Below are 19,092 nucleotides of genomic sequence, written 5' to 3' on the forward strand. Positions count from 1 at the left end.
TTAAAAGAATTATTACCACCATTACCAAATTTATTATAATGATGGAGCCCTGGCAGATTTAAGAGATTTATATTTAGCATTGTTGAAGTATTGCAGCACACAGCACAGTAATTTATTAAGATCACCAATACAAAGGTTTACAGGCAGAAGAACAAAAACCTTTCTGCTTACATCGAGCTTTTTGAGCCAAATATAATAAACCTTTATTTGTTCTAAAAGAGCTATATATCAGCTATACAGAATTAATAAAACAAGAATGCCAAAAGTTTACCCCCATTGCAATTGGGAGAGAACATTAATTGCAAAAAAATGTGGCTACCACCCTATTAAGATAATGACTTATACCTTTAGCACCAAGGATCTGTCCTATACCAGGAATAGAAAACATCTACTCAAAATCAAGGAGGGCACTGGCTCCCCTCCCTCCCTCCCCCTACCCCCCGGGACATCCAGAATGCTATTGATAGTACTCCTGTGCTGACAGAAATGGCACACACACACAGTCACTGACTGGAAAATCACCTGAAGCAGCAAACACAGTGTGGATCCAATCTCAGATACAAATAGACCACTGCAGAAGGAACAGTTTTTAGAACAAGAGGTCATGTGATCAGAAATTCATTGAGATGATAGTCATTGACAAATGTCCAATACATCACCTCCTCCTAGAGCTTTCTATTTGTTTTGTTAATTGAGTGTATTTGTTTGGGGTTATCTTTAGTTTATATTATATTTTATTTGCATTCAATATTTTCTTTAAATATGTTATAGTAACCTCGGAGTTTATGAATACTGACTCTGTCACATGGTAGGTGGTTACTCTTTTGTAACTCTGACCGATGTCATGTGACTAGGAACAGGAATTAAAGTTCAATGTCTTACAAGCCTGTAATAATATTATATTGTGGTAACACCTAGAAGCCACAATCAGAGATCCTGGCCTATTAAGTTAGGCACAGTAAACAGGTTGTGATACTTTCTTGGGGTATCCAGAACTGTAAGTCACCCTGTTACTTCTCTGCCTAAGCATAAAAGGGATCTGCTGGTGCTTAACCAAGTGACAATTCCTTGCCCTCCAGTTTGTTAGCCAGCCTCACATATTCCTCAGGACTCTGCCAGTCATAACTGCCTTGCAGATTAACCTTTGGACTACTTCAGTTCCAAAACTCTCCAAAAGCGTCTCCCTACGACATCCAGATCCTGCCCCTGGACACTCACAGAAATTACCAAGTATGCTGTTTCCAAACAGACAGAATATACATCAACCTGTTGGTTCACCTGAGGATGCACACCTCACTTTAATATAACAGCATTGAGATGAATTTTTAATAAAACAATAAGTTTATTAATAAAGAACTGAGATTTAAGTGAAACTAAGCAGACAATAGAAACAGAAAACAAAACAAATAATGACATTTTAACAGTTGATATATTATCTGCCGCCACTTCCCCCAGCATATATAGAAATGGGAGATAGTTACCCTATAAATCTATTACGATACTGCTCTTGCCAGCAATTACCGGTTGAATGCATTGTAAGACCACACCTTTAAATCCTATTTTGGGATGAGCCAAAATTAACGAAGCACACATTTCTTTTAAGTATATAAATACATTTTGTATTTTTGCTGACAGCACCAGCAATATTATTTCATCTAACGGTTAAACTTGCTGATTGACATAAATTGATCTTCTACAACAGCAGAAACTTTCTCCAGAGTAAGTGGGACAAAATGCACATCAGTTGGATCCAGTCAGGGTCATTACTTGGTAACATTTTTCACTACATTTTAATAACTTTATTTTTGTTTTTCTCCTTCCGAAAGATTTTATTTGCCTAAATATATATATTTTAATCAGACTGTGATTGTGACCCAGGGACCTCTTGATGCCAAGTGGCAGCAGGAATCAGTGGTACATAATGGTTAGAGGAATACCCTGGGTCTGGTATTTACATTCTAGTTCACCAAAAGAGTGCCATGTGAGGTCTTTAATAAAAGCCTCTGTCATGCTGGTTGTCAGTATCATTGCAAAATGCATGTACGGGTGTTGTATATGGAGTTACATATGTACACTGAAAATTATGTTCTTAAGGTCTATGTGTAGGGACTGGTCACCAGAAACAGGGAGAAACTGGTTTTCTTTCTGGCAAGAAATGTTTGTGTTTCCATGTAAATGAAGTGTTGTCTGATTCACAATGGTAATCTACTCACCAGTCTGAACCAAATGCTAATGAAGGATAGTGAACTCTTCAAAGAGAGGAAAGGAACAGGAAGAAGTAAATAGTGGGGTAGACAGGGGCAGGGAAACTCATCTTGAGGTGCACATCAAAGCTATGTGCTGGTACATTTAAGGGTGCAAAGAGACAGACTGGCATCCTTCACCTAGGAAGTAGGATAGCAAAATGTGCTTAATGAAAAGGGGTCTCAACCAGGCCTGGCTGAGAATGTTGAGAGAACTTTGGGTGAGAAGCTTTTTTAGACAGAAGGATAACTTATTAAGTTTAGTCTCTAGAAAGCATGTTATGATTTTGTTTTATACTAAACCATTTGTTTCCAATATTCTTACTCACTGTCAATTGAATTTCTGTTCTTTGATAATGAAGTTATACTTATTTTCTCTGTAAATATATCTAAGTGCTGTGTGTTTAGCAAAGCTGTATTCTAAGGTATAACTAGTAAGCTGCGGTGTACAGTTCCGTTGGGAACACCAGACCTGGTAGTTCTGTGAGAGTTCAGTGAATAAAAAGCTGACTCTGTAGGGAACACTCCTAGGACACACGGGTTGGAGTGTGCCTATCGCTAACCTGCACTGAAAGAGAGAGGTCTGGAAGGTAGTGCTTGTGTCACCAGAGGCTGCTGGGTTCAGGAAACGTATCCACAGCAGATACACAGACAAGACTTCTTCACACTAAGAACAGGTGGTGGTGAGGTGCCTCACAACCCTGGCTACCCAGGGAAGTGTCACATGGATATCATTTTGCTTCTGATTTGCACTTGGAATGGACAAAGAGTAGGATGAAGAGGACTTATAATTATTCATGTATTTTGAAAAGCAAATTTAGGTCCCTGTGAGAGGGCTTGGATTGATGTCGCTAGAGACTAAAGCTCTGTTTATCCAGATAGATTATGGCATAGGCAGCAGCTGTGGAAAACTTTGCCTACCCTTACCTCAATAGAATGCATTTATGGGGGCAGAAGAGAGGGTAGTTTGATCTAAGTGCCCAGCCTTCTAGAGAGACTATGAAAACAGGAGCCAGTTGATGTGAATATAATGGTAATTTTTGTGATGGGGACTAGTAATCAGTAGGAACTATACTGAGACCAGTAACTCCTCTGATGTGGCATTTACTGTTGTTTAAGTTACGTAAAGGTGATTCTCTTTATATGTATGGTGTAATCTTTAGTTAGTGATTTAAACAAAAATATTTAAGTAACCTTTCTGTTTATATCTTGGTTTTGTGTTACAGTACTGTGTGCCTTTTTATGTCCGCTGTTCAAGTGCAATGAATTTGGGCAGAAGATGTGCAACAAAATCAAGTCAGTTCTGCTGAAACTGGATTTTGGAATTGGAGACTATATCAAACAAAAGAAGAGAGAGAGATCTGGTAAGTAACTAATATGGAGGGGGAGGAGGGAGAGGGTTGTTTAGTTTTTCCCATATGCAGTGTCAAATATTATATATCTAAAATTAGGCCAAAATCTGCTCATATTGTCATCATCACAGTTCATCTTTTAAACCAAGCATGAGTATACTTGTCATTATTGGAATTCTAAACTGATGGGTGGGAGCAAAGTTTAAATAGTATATGTCAGACTGACCGGTTAGGATGGGGTGAGGAGTTTTCTCCTCTCATTAGACTTGATCTGCCCCATCACATCATATATTTAGGAAAACTGAGTTTTAAAGTATGAAACATTAGTCTAACCACCTTACTCAGAGTTAACATGTACTTCCAAATGCATATGTTCTATTCACATTAAAGCACCTAATGTCTAGTGATTAGATTGAGGCTTCTGAAATAAAGACTCCTAGATTCTAACCCAGCTAAATTATGCTAGTGACTGTGCAACTTCAGGCAATTTACATAACCTCTGTGTGTCTCTGTTTACCGATTGAGGTATTGTGAGGCTTAAGCATTTTGAGATCCTTTGGACTAAAAGATACTGTATAAGTGCATGTTGTTGTTTATTTTATTAAGATGTTTATTGTGGAAGGTGTGCGGGGGTCCCAAAGCAACTGCTGGGAAAGATATGAAATAATATACTCAACTATTTTTGAACCATGAAATTGCACTATAGTATAAAATCAAAAGGCCATACTTCTGTCACTGAAATATTAGGAAGATAAATTAAAAAATGCCATCTTCATCTCAGATTTTCTCAGATAAACTTTTATTCTGGATCATCTTTATATGAGCAAAATTATTATGTTGCTTATTTGATTGTTCACATGAGGGAGTGTGGCAGGGGGTTGCTAGGAAAGCCCTTAATCAGCTCCCGCCACCCCAGCCCCAATCAGGGGAATGGATTGGGGCTGAGTAAATAGCCAGTGCTTGCCAGGAAACTGCCCGCATCTGTCAGCTTCATTAGCAGGAGCTAAAAGGCTGGAAGTGGAAGAAGAGGGGGCGGAGACCAGGAGGGAAAGGTCAGGCTCACAGGGAGGAAGGAGCCTACTAGTCTGTTGCTGGTCAGGCTGGTGTGAGGCCAAGCTGTGTAAATGGCCTGTAAATAGTGGGAAACTGGTGGTGGGGAAGGGACACAGAATAAAGAGCCTGGGTGTTGCACCAGCTTGGAGCATCCCTGAGTCTTTCAAGAGTGGGGCCAGCAGGCCAAATCCTATGGGGCACGATGTGCACCCCGTTACATGTGGGGGCTTGTCCAGGACTCGAAGTCACTGCCAGCGAGTGGAAACCTGAGCATGGAGGGAACAGTGCAGTGGCTCATGAAGCAGCAAGAGGAGCTGCAGAAAACCCTGCAGGCCTTTCAGCAGTCCCACCAGGCCAAGAGACAGGTCTTGCTTGCTTGGCAGGACGAGCAACAAAAGACCCTCCAGGACTTCATCAGGGAGCAGGCCAGTGTACAGGAGCAGCTCCTGCACCTGTTGGGGAGTCCCCCAGGAGGTGATGACAGCCACGCACCAGGCTTGGTGCTGTGTAAGATGGGCCCCACCGATGACCCCGATGCCTCCCTGTTCACTTTTGAGCATGTAGCCATGAGCACCGAATGGGACAAGGAGACCTGGGCTCTAAGACTAGCCCCCTATCTGGCCGGAGAGGCGCAGGCTGCCTACAGGGCCCTAACTAATGAACAGGCCAAAGATTATGAGGCGGTGAAGGTGGCAGTCCTGGACCGGATGGGACTGTCAGCCAAGAAGTACCAGCAGAAGTTTTGGGTGGCACAGTGGACAGGGGGTTTGTGGCCCCGCACGTTTGCCCAGAAGCTCATGGACTGGGCCATGTGGTGGTTAAAGTCCGATACCCAAACAGTGGGAGAGATAATGGTGTGGATAATCCTAGAACAATTTGTGCAGGGCCTCCCGGAAAATGTGTGAGCCTACTAGTTTGTTGCTGTTGCTGGTCAGGCCAGTCTGAGGCCAAGCCATGTAAATAGCCTGTAAATAGTGAGAAACAGGTGGTGGAGAAAGGACACAAAATAAAGAGCACGGGTGTTGCACCAGCTTGGAGCATCCCTGAGTCTTTAAGGAGCAGGGCCAAGTGGCCGAATCCTACGGGTGCAGTGTGTACCCTGTTATGGGGAGAAAGCAAGTGATGTTGGGAAAATGTGTTTTGTCATCAGTATGAGGCTATTATTGATAATGCCTCTTTAGCACCTTCATTGTAAGATTTTACTTAGCTTTACAAAAACAAATGTAATTAAGCTTTACACCATCCTTGGGGGAAGGTATTCCCTTTGTAGATGAGGAAAACTCTGGCGCACAGATCTAGAGAATTACCCAAGGACACAAAGTAGTATGTGACAGAACCAGGAATACAACCTACATTAGGAGATTGGACTCCAGACCCAGTATCTGCATCTGCTTTTTTCCAGATAGAGTACAGGAAAAAAATTACACTTCTTAAAATATCCTTTTTTCCAAAGATTCAGTAAACATTTAAGAGAATTCCAATAAGACAGTCCAAACAACAAATAAATCAAAACTATCATTTAGCTAGGAAAGCAAATCTAAAATAAGAATTCTAATCACACCTATGTTCCTTTCAGACATAATTACAGTAAATTCTATAGGCTTTGTTAAGGAATAAATCTATGTCAGAAGCAAATTTCTATTTATAAACTTCTGTTAACTTTACCTCATTGATATTTTTTTCATTGATATTGTAATTTTAAGCTGAAAACCAGGAAGTACAATGTTATGTTTCCCACAACTGTACTTGGGCACATTGCATGTATTTATGGAGCTTGACTCTTCAGTCACTTAAATGTTAGATCAGTAGAATGCACATTCATTTAAATGTTTTTGTGCCATATAACCATGCATCTTGCAGTGCACTTCTTCCCAGCTGCGTTTTTCTTCATCTTAATATGTATTGTGGGTGCTATCAGAGATAAGTAAAAATTGCATTTGAAGGGGCCCAGGAGTCTATCAGCTTTTCTGCTAGGCTATAATGCAGCTTCCAGTTAACTTCCTTCTTTAAAAAAATGAATGGAGGATGAGACTGTTTCTGAGAGAGGGGCAGAGAAGGGAGAAGGCAAAATGTGTGTTCTTTGTATGTTAATTGGAGACACCTGTGACCCAACAAAAACTACCAGACCTACTTTGTCACTTCCAGTGCAAATTTGAAAGTAGTTAGGATGAATGCAGGGGAAAGAATGAGTGGGTAAGAAGGAGGGGAAAATCCTGTGCATGAAGACCTATATATACATCTCCAGAAATTACATAAATTTTAATCAGTATTAAAATAGCATAGTTTGCATACCCACTGCCTGTTTTAAATCCATAAAATACAGCCATCTCAGCACTAGACTAGCTATGTGGAAGGCACAGTTTTGAATTGTAGTTACTTGAATTGTTTAATTTCTGTTAACTTGTACTCAAAATGTAGTTTCAGGGATGTATAGTCTCAAAGCACTTCACACAGCAAGGAGCAACAGGTTTTTAAAAGAAATAAACATAATAAAGGCAGATGAGTATGCGGCAAGACTGTGCAGACGAATGTTGTCTCTCTCCAGCTATAGATGCTACAGAATAATAGCTCAATAAATATCCAGCTTCTGAGTCAGCTTGTTTTACAACACCAGCCTATTGTATATAATATATGAATCATTCATTGTGTTAACAAATGAAGCCCATTTGTTTATGATTGAATTATTTAAGGAGCTGTAGCTCAACAGAGACAATAGAAATAACTCAGAAATGCTTGGTCATCAGGATAGATAGAAAATAACTAACTGTAATTTTCTTTTATTTCAGAAACTGCAAAACCAAAATCCACGGAAGAGGACAGTGAATTAGACATATCAGCCCTGTGTCCTAAGGTGACTGGATTTTAGTCAGCTCTTTTATGTAAAAAAGCACTGAAGAGCACGAAAACTTCTCTTGGTCTCTGTGCTCTATGAAAGACTAGGTTTTTTTCCTCCTAATAAGAGACATGCTATTGCTGACCAGGAACACAGCCATGTGCATCACATCATGTTCTAAAAGTGTCTCTCGTTGTCTCTATCCTGAGAAATTGACCCAGAAATTAACCACATCTATGACTACAGGTCCCTGTGAGGGTTATGCCCCTCGTTGTAGGGCAGCATGGCCTAGTGGCCAGAGTCCGTAGGATAAGCCCTCGTTGTAGGGCAGCACGGCCTAGTGGCCAGAGTCCGTAGGATAAGCCCTCGTTGTAGGGCAGCACGGCCTAGTGGCCAGAGTCCGTAGGATAAGCCCTCGTTACAGGGCAGTAGGACCTTACTACTGGCTCAGTGGGGCAGGCGGGTCCTACCGAAACACGCTGAGGCTCACTGGGGGGAAGGTACCAGTCCGTCTCCCCCCCCCCGGATCGCTTCCTACTAGCCTGGGAGTTGGGGGTCTCCCACGAACCCCAGGGCTCTCTGCGGGTCTCCAGGTCCGTTGCCTCCCCTGGCTCCTACCGCAGTAGGGGTTCGTGCCGGTCTGTAGAAGCCTCCATTCCCAGCAGCTTCAAGAGTGTTGGCTGGTCCTCCGCTGGAGCTTCCCAGTTGGGTCCTTCCCCTGCGGCCACCAGCCCAGACTGAGCTGAGTTCCCTCCTTTTATGCTCCTAGAGCATTTGGAGCATGCCCAGTACAAACGGGGCAGGACTTCCTCCATCAGAGCTACTGGTCTGATGCCGCTGGGGCTAGTGTGGGGCGGGACTGCCCCGTTACAGTCCCCCAAATATCTGTGGCCCACTGGCCTATTCATCTGGCAAAGCTACACCCCTATGGTATTGGCTGCATAAGGACTATACCAGAATTTCACAGCAATTGAATCTATCCCACTTCTCAGGAGTGGAGATACAGATTCTTATTATTATTACAATAGTGCCTAGAGGCCCAACTGACATCATTGTAAAGGAGATTCATTTTACTGTTTGCAGCACCCCCTCTCTAACCTGAAAATATGTAAAGAAACATTCTTCTTCAAGTAGTGTCCATGTGGATGCTTCACTGTAGGTGTGCCTTTGTCCCTGCGCTGCTGATAGGAGAACTTTGGTAGCAGTGTCTGTTGAGCCAGCACATGCATTGTCTCTCCTCCTGCTGCGCCAGGAGGCTATGCACAGGCTAACCGTCCTTAGTTCTTTCTGAACTTCCCCTGGCTAGAGACGGCGCCATTAGCTGTCTGTTCACAGATCCTTAACCCCTTTTACAATTGCAATTTTTAGCTTCCTCTGAAGCCTCTTTTCTTCATTTGCTTTTCTTATCTGTTGCCTTAAAAAAAGAAATGAAAAAGAAAAGGATTTTATTCTTTTGTCAACCCCCCCCTCCCCCCCCGGTGGGCAGGAGGACACCCCCTCCCCCCCAAAAAGGGTATGCCCAGCTCCCTGGCTTCAAAAAGTCCCGCACTTGCAGCAAGGTGATCCCTGTTGCGAACAAGCACTTTCAGTTTATCAACTGCCTGGGCGAGGGCTACATCAAACAAAGGTGTACCCTCTGCCAGCAGTTCTGGCAGAGATCCCTCAAGGCAGAGAGCTTCACCAAAAAAATATCTTCATGGAGGCAGCTCTTTGACTTCAATCTTCAGGTGGACGGTCTTCCCCACAGCCTTCAACTTTGAAGGACAGTGGGTTGAGGAAATGGAATGGGGACTCCTCTCTCAAGTCAAAAAAGAGAGCAGAAAGTCCCCTCAGTGAGCCTAGGGATAGCCATAAGCAATAGCCATCTCACTCGGTATCCTCGGCACCGAGATCGCAATCTGGCACTCGAGCCTCATGGCAACCATTGGTATCCAGTACCACTCACAGGCCCACAGACCCATTGGGCATGGGCACTGAACTATCAGTACTGAAAGATAAGGACAAACATCCTAGGAAGATGCTCCTAGTATGCAAGTCGACCTCGGTACTGCTAGTGACAGTAGCCCGCCTGGCACCGGAGAGACCGGTACAGACAAGGTCTCCATCTCCCTGACACCAGGAGGATCAGTACCAGCAGAATTCCACCAGACCAGAGACTTCTGCATGACTTCTGCACTTGAGTCTCCACCACTCAGTACCATCGTCAGGGCATCATGTTTTTGCCGGGCACAGAGTATATCCCTGCAATCATATCATGCCCCTCCACTATCTAGTGAGGGGTAAGACAGTGAGCCAGAGGAAGTATCACAGGACTCCTCCCAAGCTCCATATGCGACCGACTATCAACAGTATCTGGGAATGTACTAGCAGATGGTATACCAGCACCATCTTGGTACAGCCACCTATGGGAACCTCCTCTAGGCCCTATGCCACCATAATGGCCATACTGGGACCCTTAGGTGGCACATTGAGAGCCTGCCTCGCAAGCTTCAAGCCTTGCCCAAAAACCCTCCCAGAACACTCCTTTGGCCATGGCAATTAGGGCCTCAGAGCCTCAGGAAATGGAGGAACAAGAGGCTGACATGGAAGAAGAAGTAACATCTAAAGCCATATTCTCTTCCCCGGATGAAGCGGTCATGCCTTTACAACTATCCTTAGTAGACAGTTTCCATCCACTGGAGGAGATCACCAGCTCCTTGATATCCTCCTTGAAGATCGCCCTCCCAATTAATGAAGCCATCTTAAACCTGGCTAAAATGGTGTGGCAAACCCCGGCATCATCTGATCCGAATACTCCATCCACTTCACCTCCCTGCCTCCCCTCCACAATACCCTTCCCTGTCCCTCTTCAGGGACCCTTCTCACGAGAGTCTACTACAACAGGAGATAGATCGACTCCTCCAGTTAGGAGCCATAGAACGAGTACCTCAGCATCTATAAGGCAAGGCGTTCTACTCTTGTTACTTCCTAATGCCCAAAAGAAAGAGAGGTTGGAGACACATGCTGGACCTCAGAGCTCTCAACAAGTTTGTCAAAGCTCAGAAGTTCAAGATGGTCAGATTATCGATGATTATTCCATCACTGGACCAGGGAGACTAGTTTTCAGCCCTCAGCCTACAGGATGTCTACTTTAACATTTCGATCCTACCGGCTCACAGACGATTTCTCAGATTCACTCTGGGACACGATCATTACTAATACAGAGTCTTCCCTTCGGACTCTCATTGGCCCAAAGAGTATTTTCCAAAGTTCTCCCAGTGGTAGCCACTCATTTACACTCACAAGGGATAATGATCTACCCATACCTGGACAATTGTCTCCTCAGAGCCTGATCACTTCAGGAGGCTCATTGAGCCATCGATACTACGATACACTTGTTTACAGAACTGAGCTTACAGATCAATACCCAGAATTCAACCTTCAGGCCAGTGCAGCACCTGGAATTCACAGGGGCCGACCTCGATGTTCTAGAGGCCAAAGCCTTCCTACCTCAACACAGGTTCCTATCTCTGGTCTCACTCATAGACACGGCTCAATGCAGTCCCCAGATACCAGCCAGACTGCCTCTAACTATTGGGGCATGTGGTGGCAGGAACAGCTATGATACCACACACCAGACTCCTCATGTGATACCTCCAACTATAGTTTAGTTTGGTTCACAGATCAAACGGGGACAGGCTGGACAAATCCCTGTCACTACCTACCAAGATCAAAAACTCCTTAGACTGGTGGAAGTGTGAGTTACCTCCCAGCGCTCCTTAGACCAGTGGTGGACAACCTGGAGGCCGCACATGGCCCATCAGGATAATCTGATTGCAGGCTGTGAGACATTTTGCTGATGATGACAGTCCGCAGGCATGGCCCCCACAGCTCCCAGTGGCCGCAGTTTGCCTTTCCCAGCCAATGGGAGCTGCGGGAAGCAGCAGCCAGCACATCCCTGTGGCCAACTGCTTCCTGCAGCTCCCATTGGCCGGGAATGGTGAACCGCGGCCACTGGGAGCTGCGGGGGGCCATGCCCGCGGATGGTCAACATCAGCAAAATGTCTCGCGGCCCGCAATCAGATTACCCTGATGAGTCACATGTGGCCCGCAGGCTGCAGGTTCCCACCACTGCCTTAGACCCAGCCAATACATGCAAAGTGATCACCTTCTTGCAGACATCACCGTCGTTGCTCCTTACCATCTACGCATCACTCATATGGTGGGGTGCACATTTAAATGGCTTCTACACATCAATTTCCTCAAACTGAGAGTGGTCAGGAATGCCTGCACCTATTTCCTCCCTCTGATAGCAGGATCACATACAAAGCTCCTAAACAGACAAAATACCCTGCATGTACTACATCAGCCGTTGTGGGGGGGGAGGAGGGCGGTCACCCTCCCTATGCACGGAGGCAAGAGACTATGGAACTGGTACATTTCTCACAACGTCACTCTGTCTGCGGCTTACTTCCCAGCATTCAGAATTCGATCGCGGATAACCTCAGTCACAAATTCCCACATGATCACAAGTTGGAGGTGCCCATCAGTACTCCATGACCAGGCTCCGGGCGGCGCTTCCCTCAAGCAGCTCCCAGAAGCAGCGGCATGTCCCCCCTCCGGCTTCTATGCAGAGGCATGACCAGGCAGCTCTGCACGTTGCCCCGTCTGCAGGCGCTGCCCCTGCTGCTCCCTTTGGCTGTGGTTCCCGGCCAATGGGAGCTGCAGGGACAGGACTTGGGGCGGGGGCAGCATACGGAGTCCCTTGGCTGCCCTTACGTGTAGGAGCCGGAGGGGAGACATGCTGCTGCTATCAGGAGATAGCTGACTGGAGCTCGAGGGTCAGATTAAAATGTCTGAAGGGTTGGGTGCAGTCCCTGGGCTGTAGTTTGCCCACCCCTGGTCTATGTGATATCACAAGCAAGATGCATTACATTATTTTTCAGTGTCTAGGCATTAACTTAACTGTAAAATGAATTCTCTGAGTGTAAGAATGCCACATTTCATGTATTTTTATATATTTATAGATTAGTCCTACTGTTATTGCTAAAGAGCTATCGGTGTCTGACACAGATGTATCAGAGGTATCTTGGACTGATAATGGGACCTTTAATTTATCTGAGGGATACACTCCACAGACAGATACATCTGATGGTATGTAATGGTTTCATTTAAGTGTTCATTTATTACAGTACTGGAAATTATCTAAATTTTTTAGGGTACATCAGGACATGACAAATTCCTTGTAAAAGCTGACATTTTTTATTAAAATATATTGCAATAGGTTTAATGTATTGTGTTTTGGGAACATCTGCTGGACAAGGACTATCTATGTCTTGTACATTATGCAGCACATCAGTGTATAACTTAAATAACATCAGCAGCAAAGACTAAACTAAACACGTTCAGAGCCAGCAATCTCCACCAGAGTTCTCAGGCAGGGTGGAAAAATAGGATTTATTCTCTTGCTCTTTGGTGTGTGTGTACCATGTTGATATAAAGGAAGGAAGAGCATATCTTAACATGTTCGGTAACCACTCCAGCAGCCAATTAAAGAAAAGCATTAATGGGCTCCAAATAATAGAAACTTGGGGGAGATAGGCACCATTGAGCCAGGATTGGATGGAGAGGCTCGTATGCTAGAAGGAGATACTCAAGGACACCTTTTTCAAGGCCAGATCATGAGATCCTTACTCTGTTTTTACTCAACCAATCTCCCAATGGGAATTTGCCTCAGTGAGGACTGAGTAAAAGCAAAGTAAGGAGTTCAGGATCTGGCCCTCTGAATAAGTTATGGAGAACTTCCACCTAGCTAGATCAAGAGAGAGACCATAGTATTGTAAATGTCATTGATATTGTAGATACTGTATCTGGTGTCACTACAGTAGTCTTGATGTAATCTATTCAGTTAGTGGTTCTGCTATTCTGCAGGTCCTGTATTTTTCTAATCTGGAGGTTACTTAAAATTACAAGTAGGATAGTATTGCAGGATAGTTATAAATGCCAAATCAGTGTCATTTAATTCTTTCTTTTTTTAAAGTAGCTATCACAAGTTGTAATCAAGCAGCAGTATTTGGTGGAAAAATATGAGTTTATGATAAATATGTATGATTCATTTAAACTTCAGGGCTTTAAAATCTGTTAGCCTTTATCAAAATGCCTCATCACTTGTTCTTATGAAACAAAATAAATTCAATCAGATTAATTTTTTTTTATATCCTCAGTGCACATTAGAACAAAGGTTCTTTTCATATATATATATATATATATATATATATATATATATATATATATATATATATATATTCTCCTTAATTCACTTCCTTAAGGCCTGGTTTACCAACCTTTGGTCAGTTGGTGTTTTAGTAGAGTAAGGACTCTAGCATTAGGTCGTAAATGCACACTGTGAAGTTTTAATTTTTTTTTAAATTCCGCCTGTTACTAATAACACTTTGGATTATTAAAAACAAAACTATTAAAATCCAATTTACTTTTAACCATTAAAAGTGAAACTACACTGGTCAGTTTTGCTAAGGTTTTGTGTTCAAAATTTGTGGGGGATGTTTTACATACAACTTTGATATTAACAAAAATGTTTTCATGATATTTTTTCATACCTTAATGAAAAGAGATTTGTTAATGGATTCAGACATTCCCGGGCAGATTTTACAACTGACCCCTCTCAGTATGGTGCTCATGCATGAGGACCGCAAGATGAGTTTCACCAGGCAGTTTTTATTTTGTAGGCCAAGTGAAATGTAAAATGTAAACAGTGTAAATTGTAAAAAGGAAATTAATTTTTACATTTTTAATAATCTAAGGAAGCTTTTAATATTTACTTTTAACCTGACATTCTTCCATTAAATTATTAATGTTTTCTCACTGAAGTAATATAGTCAGATTTTGAGCAACAATGTTTGCAGCTTTGAAATACTGAGTATATAATCTGAGAAATATCTAATTTGAATGGTGCCAGAAAGCTCTCCTTGTTAAATCACAAAATCGTGGTAAGGAATAAACTTTACTAATAATTATTTGTGTTCTTGCATTCTCCCTTGTTTGCTAACAGTATTTTCAATTGTTAATCACTTAATAGATTTTGACCGACCTAGTGATCATGAAGAAGCTTTTGCCAGAGATCTTGCAGAATTTCCCTCTCTAGAAAATGGTGCAGGAACAAATGATGATGATGACTCGAGCATTGGCATTCCCATCCAGCAGAAGAGAAAAAAGGAACAGATCCCTTCCAAGATGGCTCATTCTCCCAGACAGAGGAAAGAGAGGCAGTCTGCCACAGGTCTCTCCCTTCCTTTGACCACTGACCAAACCTTTAACTTAGTGAGTGATATTGCTGGTGATGTTATTGCAGCTGCAGTGTCTGCCGCCATCAAAGACCAGCTGCAGTCCACACAGCCAGCACCCTCACAGGTAGTCCCCAGTTTGAGTGAGGAGACAGACACAGAAGAAGCTGATGATTTTGAACTGCTTGACCAATCAGAGCTTGAGCAGATTGAGAGTGAACTGGGGCTTACACAAGGCCAAGAAGAAAAGCCACAGGAAAAAAAGAAATCTTCAGGCTTCCTTTCAAATCTGCTTGGAGGTCATTAACCTGGAAATTGGAGCTAGTAATGTAGCAGAAGTGAAACACAAAATCAAATGCAAAAAAAAGGAAAATGCTCAGCTGTAAGCTTTAACTATTACTTCAGATGTGTTGTAATAATTTCCCTTACACAGAGTGAATTAATTGAATACATATCAGCTGACCCTGATAGTTTAATGTTTCTGATAGTTATGCCTCAATGTAGTAGCATGGAAATGAAGTATCTAGCCACTCTGGTCACTTATGTTAGAAGTCAGTTGTTATTTAAGAAAAAATTAAATTGCCAAATCTAGATTTTGGGGCCAAATCTAGATTTTGGGGTCCTCAGTCAAATGCTCTTCACCTTCAGTTTGTTTACACTTAGTTTTCAAGCATCCAAAGCAGTTAATGTACAGTGAAGAGAAATTATGAATAGGATGCAGTGAGATTAGCAAAATCTTATCTGCCTCTATTATAGTGAAATATCTAGATCCCTATTGTGTGTGGCACGTTCGATGTCCATATTCTGCATAAACCTCAAATTTAAGGATGTGTGCAACGCCATCAAAATTAACAAAAGTGGTGTTGCATATGCAAACTTTCAAATTAATTTTTTGATAAGCTGATACATTTCCAAGTTATCTCTGATGTTTTAGGCTTGTAGAGTTATGAAATGGCATGCTACTAAATTGACCGCCTGCTGTATTCTCTGCTAGAGTCTGGTACTGGGCAGCAATGTCCATAAAAAGCAAGGCAAAAACAATGTTACACTTGAGATTATGAATATCATGTAAACTGAACAAGGCCTTTGTTGTTTTGTTTTTTAATTTTAGTTTGGAATAGGGAAACCAAGAATATTCAAGGTGAACAGAGAGAGGCTTTTTACCTGCCAATACCTGCAGTCAGGGTTCTGTTTTTTTCATGAGACAGTTGCTATCACTCCTAACTGAAGTTATTAGAGAGTTATTCTTTAAGCTGTATCTGGTGTTCAGTGAGGCCAGATGTTAGAGAAGAAACACAGAAACTTCTTGTCATACAAGTGAAGGAGGAACTTGTATAAAAATATTTATTGGTAATTTTTAACTCCTCACATACTCAGACTGGCTTGGGATCTTAAGTAACTTAGTCCGTTTTCTTTTTGTTTTTCAAGATTTTTGGTTCACCTTTAAACAAAGATGAAAGGCAATGCCCATTTAAGGTAAACAAAGATTAACGGGAAGAAGTAAAGCTAGTTTTATTAATGAGCTGTAAATTGTTAGCAGGGTTGAGGGACCATGTCAGCTGTTATCACTAATCTTTATGTGATCTCCTATTTGCTGGCATTTTACAGGTGAATGTTGTCATCTAGATCTGTCAGAAAGTTCAAACCAAGCTTATAGCAAGGTCAGCTTTTCTTCCATAATAGAATATATTTAGAAAAAAAACTTGTTTTGAAGTAGCACCGTTTTAAATTTGTTTTTCTTTCTGAGGCATTTAAAAGCTAGACAGATTGCCAAAAAGATTTTAGGTAAAGGAAAGCTATGGAAGACTTTTGACACTAGCTTTATTGTTGCTTGTGCTTGTGTGTCAGTAATGCATATTAACTGTGTTTGCTGTCCTTTATCGGTACAAAAGTGAGCCTGTGCCTTCATTATCTAACCCATCCTGAAAGAAGTGAAAACTGGATATAGAGGCCACAAAATGTAGTTTTTAAAATTACATCATCTTGACATTTAATACAAGTTTCTGAAAAATATAGAAAACACACCCATATATTTTATGCAGTGTTAGCTGTTAAGTTGTTTTATGACTTTTTCCCAGCTTGTGCATTCCCATTTAGTAAACAAACAAACACAAAGGCTGTGGTCACGAAATTAGTGAGTGTAAAAGCCATTTCAGTTTCTCAAATGAATAAAGAACACTGTTTCCTTAATGCATGTTTAAGACAATCTACATAGTCAGAAGAGTATAAGTTACAAGTCACCGATGAAGCTTTCAGAACATCTTGACATTAGTATGCTTCCCTGTGTGATAGTACAAGTAACAAGAATATTAACAGGGTACAACACATGAAGAAACTGGATAGGCAGGGCTGGAGAGGGGGAGGTCTTTAACAAGACTGTAAGTGGATGATGAGTCATGCTAGCTTACTGTCGATGGTGGCATTGTAACAGTGTGCACTTTATTGTTTTCTGAAGAATATTTGTGGTTACAAAATTATATAATACAGGGGCACTCTTATAGAAATGCAAATTACATCAAGGAAGAAAAGCAGTTGCAGGAGGAGTTGCTCAGACTTTTTGTAAATGATCCATTTTCTGGTTTCAAGATAGAAAAGTAAACCAATTTGACTACATGTTCCAGTGTGGAATAAGTCCTGAATTGTCCATAAGGAAGCAAGGCAAAACAAACCTGAACATACAACATACTGAAATGTGGGAGCACAACTGCTCATTACCCTGTGTTTGGCTTTTTAAAATATTTTGTTCTTCTGTTTTTATAGTAGTTAAATAATCATTAACTGTTCAAGACCCAAATACTGCAGGATTGGAAGAATAGGACTTAATAAAAATTATTAGTAGTAATAAAATTATAGCATATCTTTCATACTTTATTAATATCAGATTGGCCCACGAGCATCTGTGAGAGCTGAAAAAGGAGGCTTTGAGCTCTGAATAGTAAATAATTGAGCATGCCATGATTTTCTGCAAAACTTTCTCAAAAAAAGACAGCGGAAGTCAGAAGTACTTGGTTCAGAAATAATTAAGAAATATTGGTTATGCATTCCCTTTGCATTAGTTGGACAGTTGAGCATGAAGAAACATTTTCTGTTCTTCTAAAAGATCCCGTTCACAGTGTGTTCAGTTGGAATTCGTATTAGGGATCCTAAGTTTGCTGCACTCAGCAGCAGCAGCAACAAAATAAGCTACTGAAGAATTACATCAGTTTACAATCTTGCAATAATTCGCATGGCTTCTTTCCTACCAAGAGTCCTGCCACCTTCAAAAATTAATAAAATTACAGAAACAAAGCCATATGAGTATTAGAGTAAATTAAATAGTGTAAAAGTGTATATTTGCTTCATAGAAAACGTGTTTAGACACAATGTATTGTAAAATATTATATACACACATTGAGCTAGATAGTGATTGTATCTTTAAAGGATTTCTCCATTTGTTAGAAGAGTATATATGGACCCCCCTCGTTCAGTCCTCCTTACTCAATAAAATTCCTATTGACTTAATTGGGCCTGTTGCCCTAGTAAGAATGGCTGAATTGGGGGCCTTAATTATGTCACTCCTGTTTCTTGAACAATATGTAAATCCAGAATAAAGGACCCTTTCAAAAAGCTTAAACTTGGAGATAGAAGCCTTTTTGGCACATACATAGTCATAAATGCATACCTTTAATCCTTTAGTGAGCTTGTTTCTTTTTTAAATTGAGTCTACAATGAGGAGGGATAGCTTAGTTTATTTGAGCACAGATAAATAGGACATTACTAAATATGAAAAAATACAGATTTTACTTGCTTTTAGTTCATTTTGCACTTATTCCAAACGAATGCCCATTTAACTAAGCACTCTGTTGAACAGACATACCTTGGTCTCCATTTATTTAATATGAAAGCAATTAATGGTCTCTAGACAAGCTATCCAGGTAACCAGAAACTGGAAAATTACAGAATGTCTTAAACTGTTTATCTAAAATATTTTGCAGCACTTTACCTAATATGATTACTGTTTTATAAACATGGAATTATTATTAATTATTATTATTGTAATTGTTTGTAAAACCATTTAATAAATATGGTAGTTTTTATCTTTCATTATATAAAATTGTATATTTGTTATTCCAAAAATATAACTTTAGTCAAGTTAATGCCACTTTTTTTCCCCTCCTAATCTGATGTGAACCACTGTTTAATAGTGTGGAGGGTCATACTAATAAATGATCTTAGCTCTCAGCTACAGCCTGATAATTTTAGAACTTTATCCATGTAAGCAGGGTCTGAATGAGCTCTCTGCTGACATACTGTGATGAGCTGGAAGGAAAGACTTCAGGAACAGACTGTAT

General features: G+C 41.4%; 1 protein-coding gene across 4 annotated transcripts in view; it reads left to right on the top strand.

The window, feature by feature from the left end:
- RETREG1 (reticulophagy regulator 1) overlaps positions 1 to 18,982 on the top strand; it is a 104,778-nt gene extending 85,796 nt beyond the window's left edge. For all 4 annotated transcript variants that reach the window (XM_045006737.1, XM_045006738.1, XM_045006739.1 and 1 more), the window contains 4 exons: positions 3,470 to 3,607; positions 7,435 to 7,499; positions 12,488 to 12,614; positions 14,557 to 18,982. In XM_045006737.1, coding sequence (XP_044862672.1) covers positions 3,470 to 3,607; positions 7,435 to 7,499; positions 12,488 to 12,614; positions 14,557 to 15,068 — 842 coding nt within the window. In that variant the 3' untranslated portion in view covers positions 15,069 to 18,982. The remainder of the gene's footprint in view (positions 1 to 3,469; positions 3,608 to 7,434; positions 7,500 to 12,487; positions 12,615 to 14,556) is intronic.
- Positions 18,983 to 19,092: the final 110 nt, after the last annotated feature.

Source organism: Mauremys mutica, chromosome 2 (assembly GCF_020497125.1).
Source record: "Mauremys mutica isolate MM-2020 ecotype Southern chromosome 2, ASM2049712v1, whole genome shotgun sequence".
Classification (NCBI taxonomy): Eukaryota; Metazoa; Chordata; order Testudines; family Geoemydidae; genus Mauremys; species Mauremys mutica.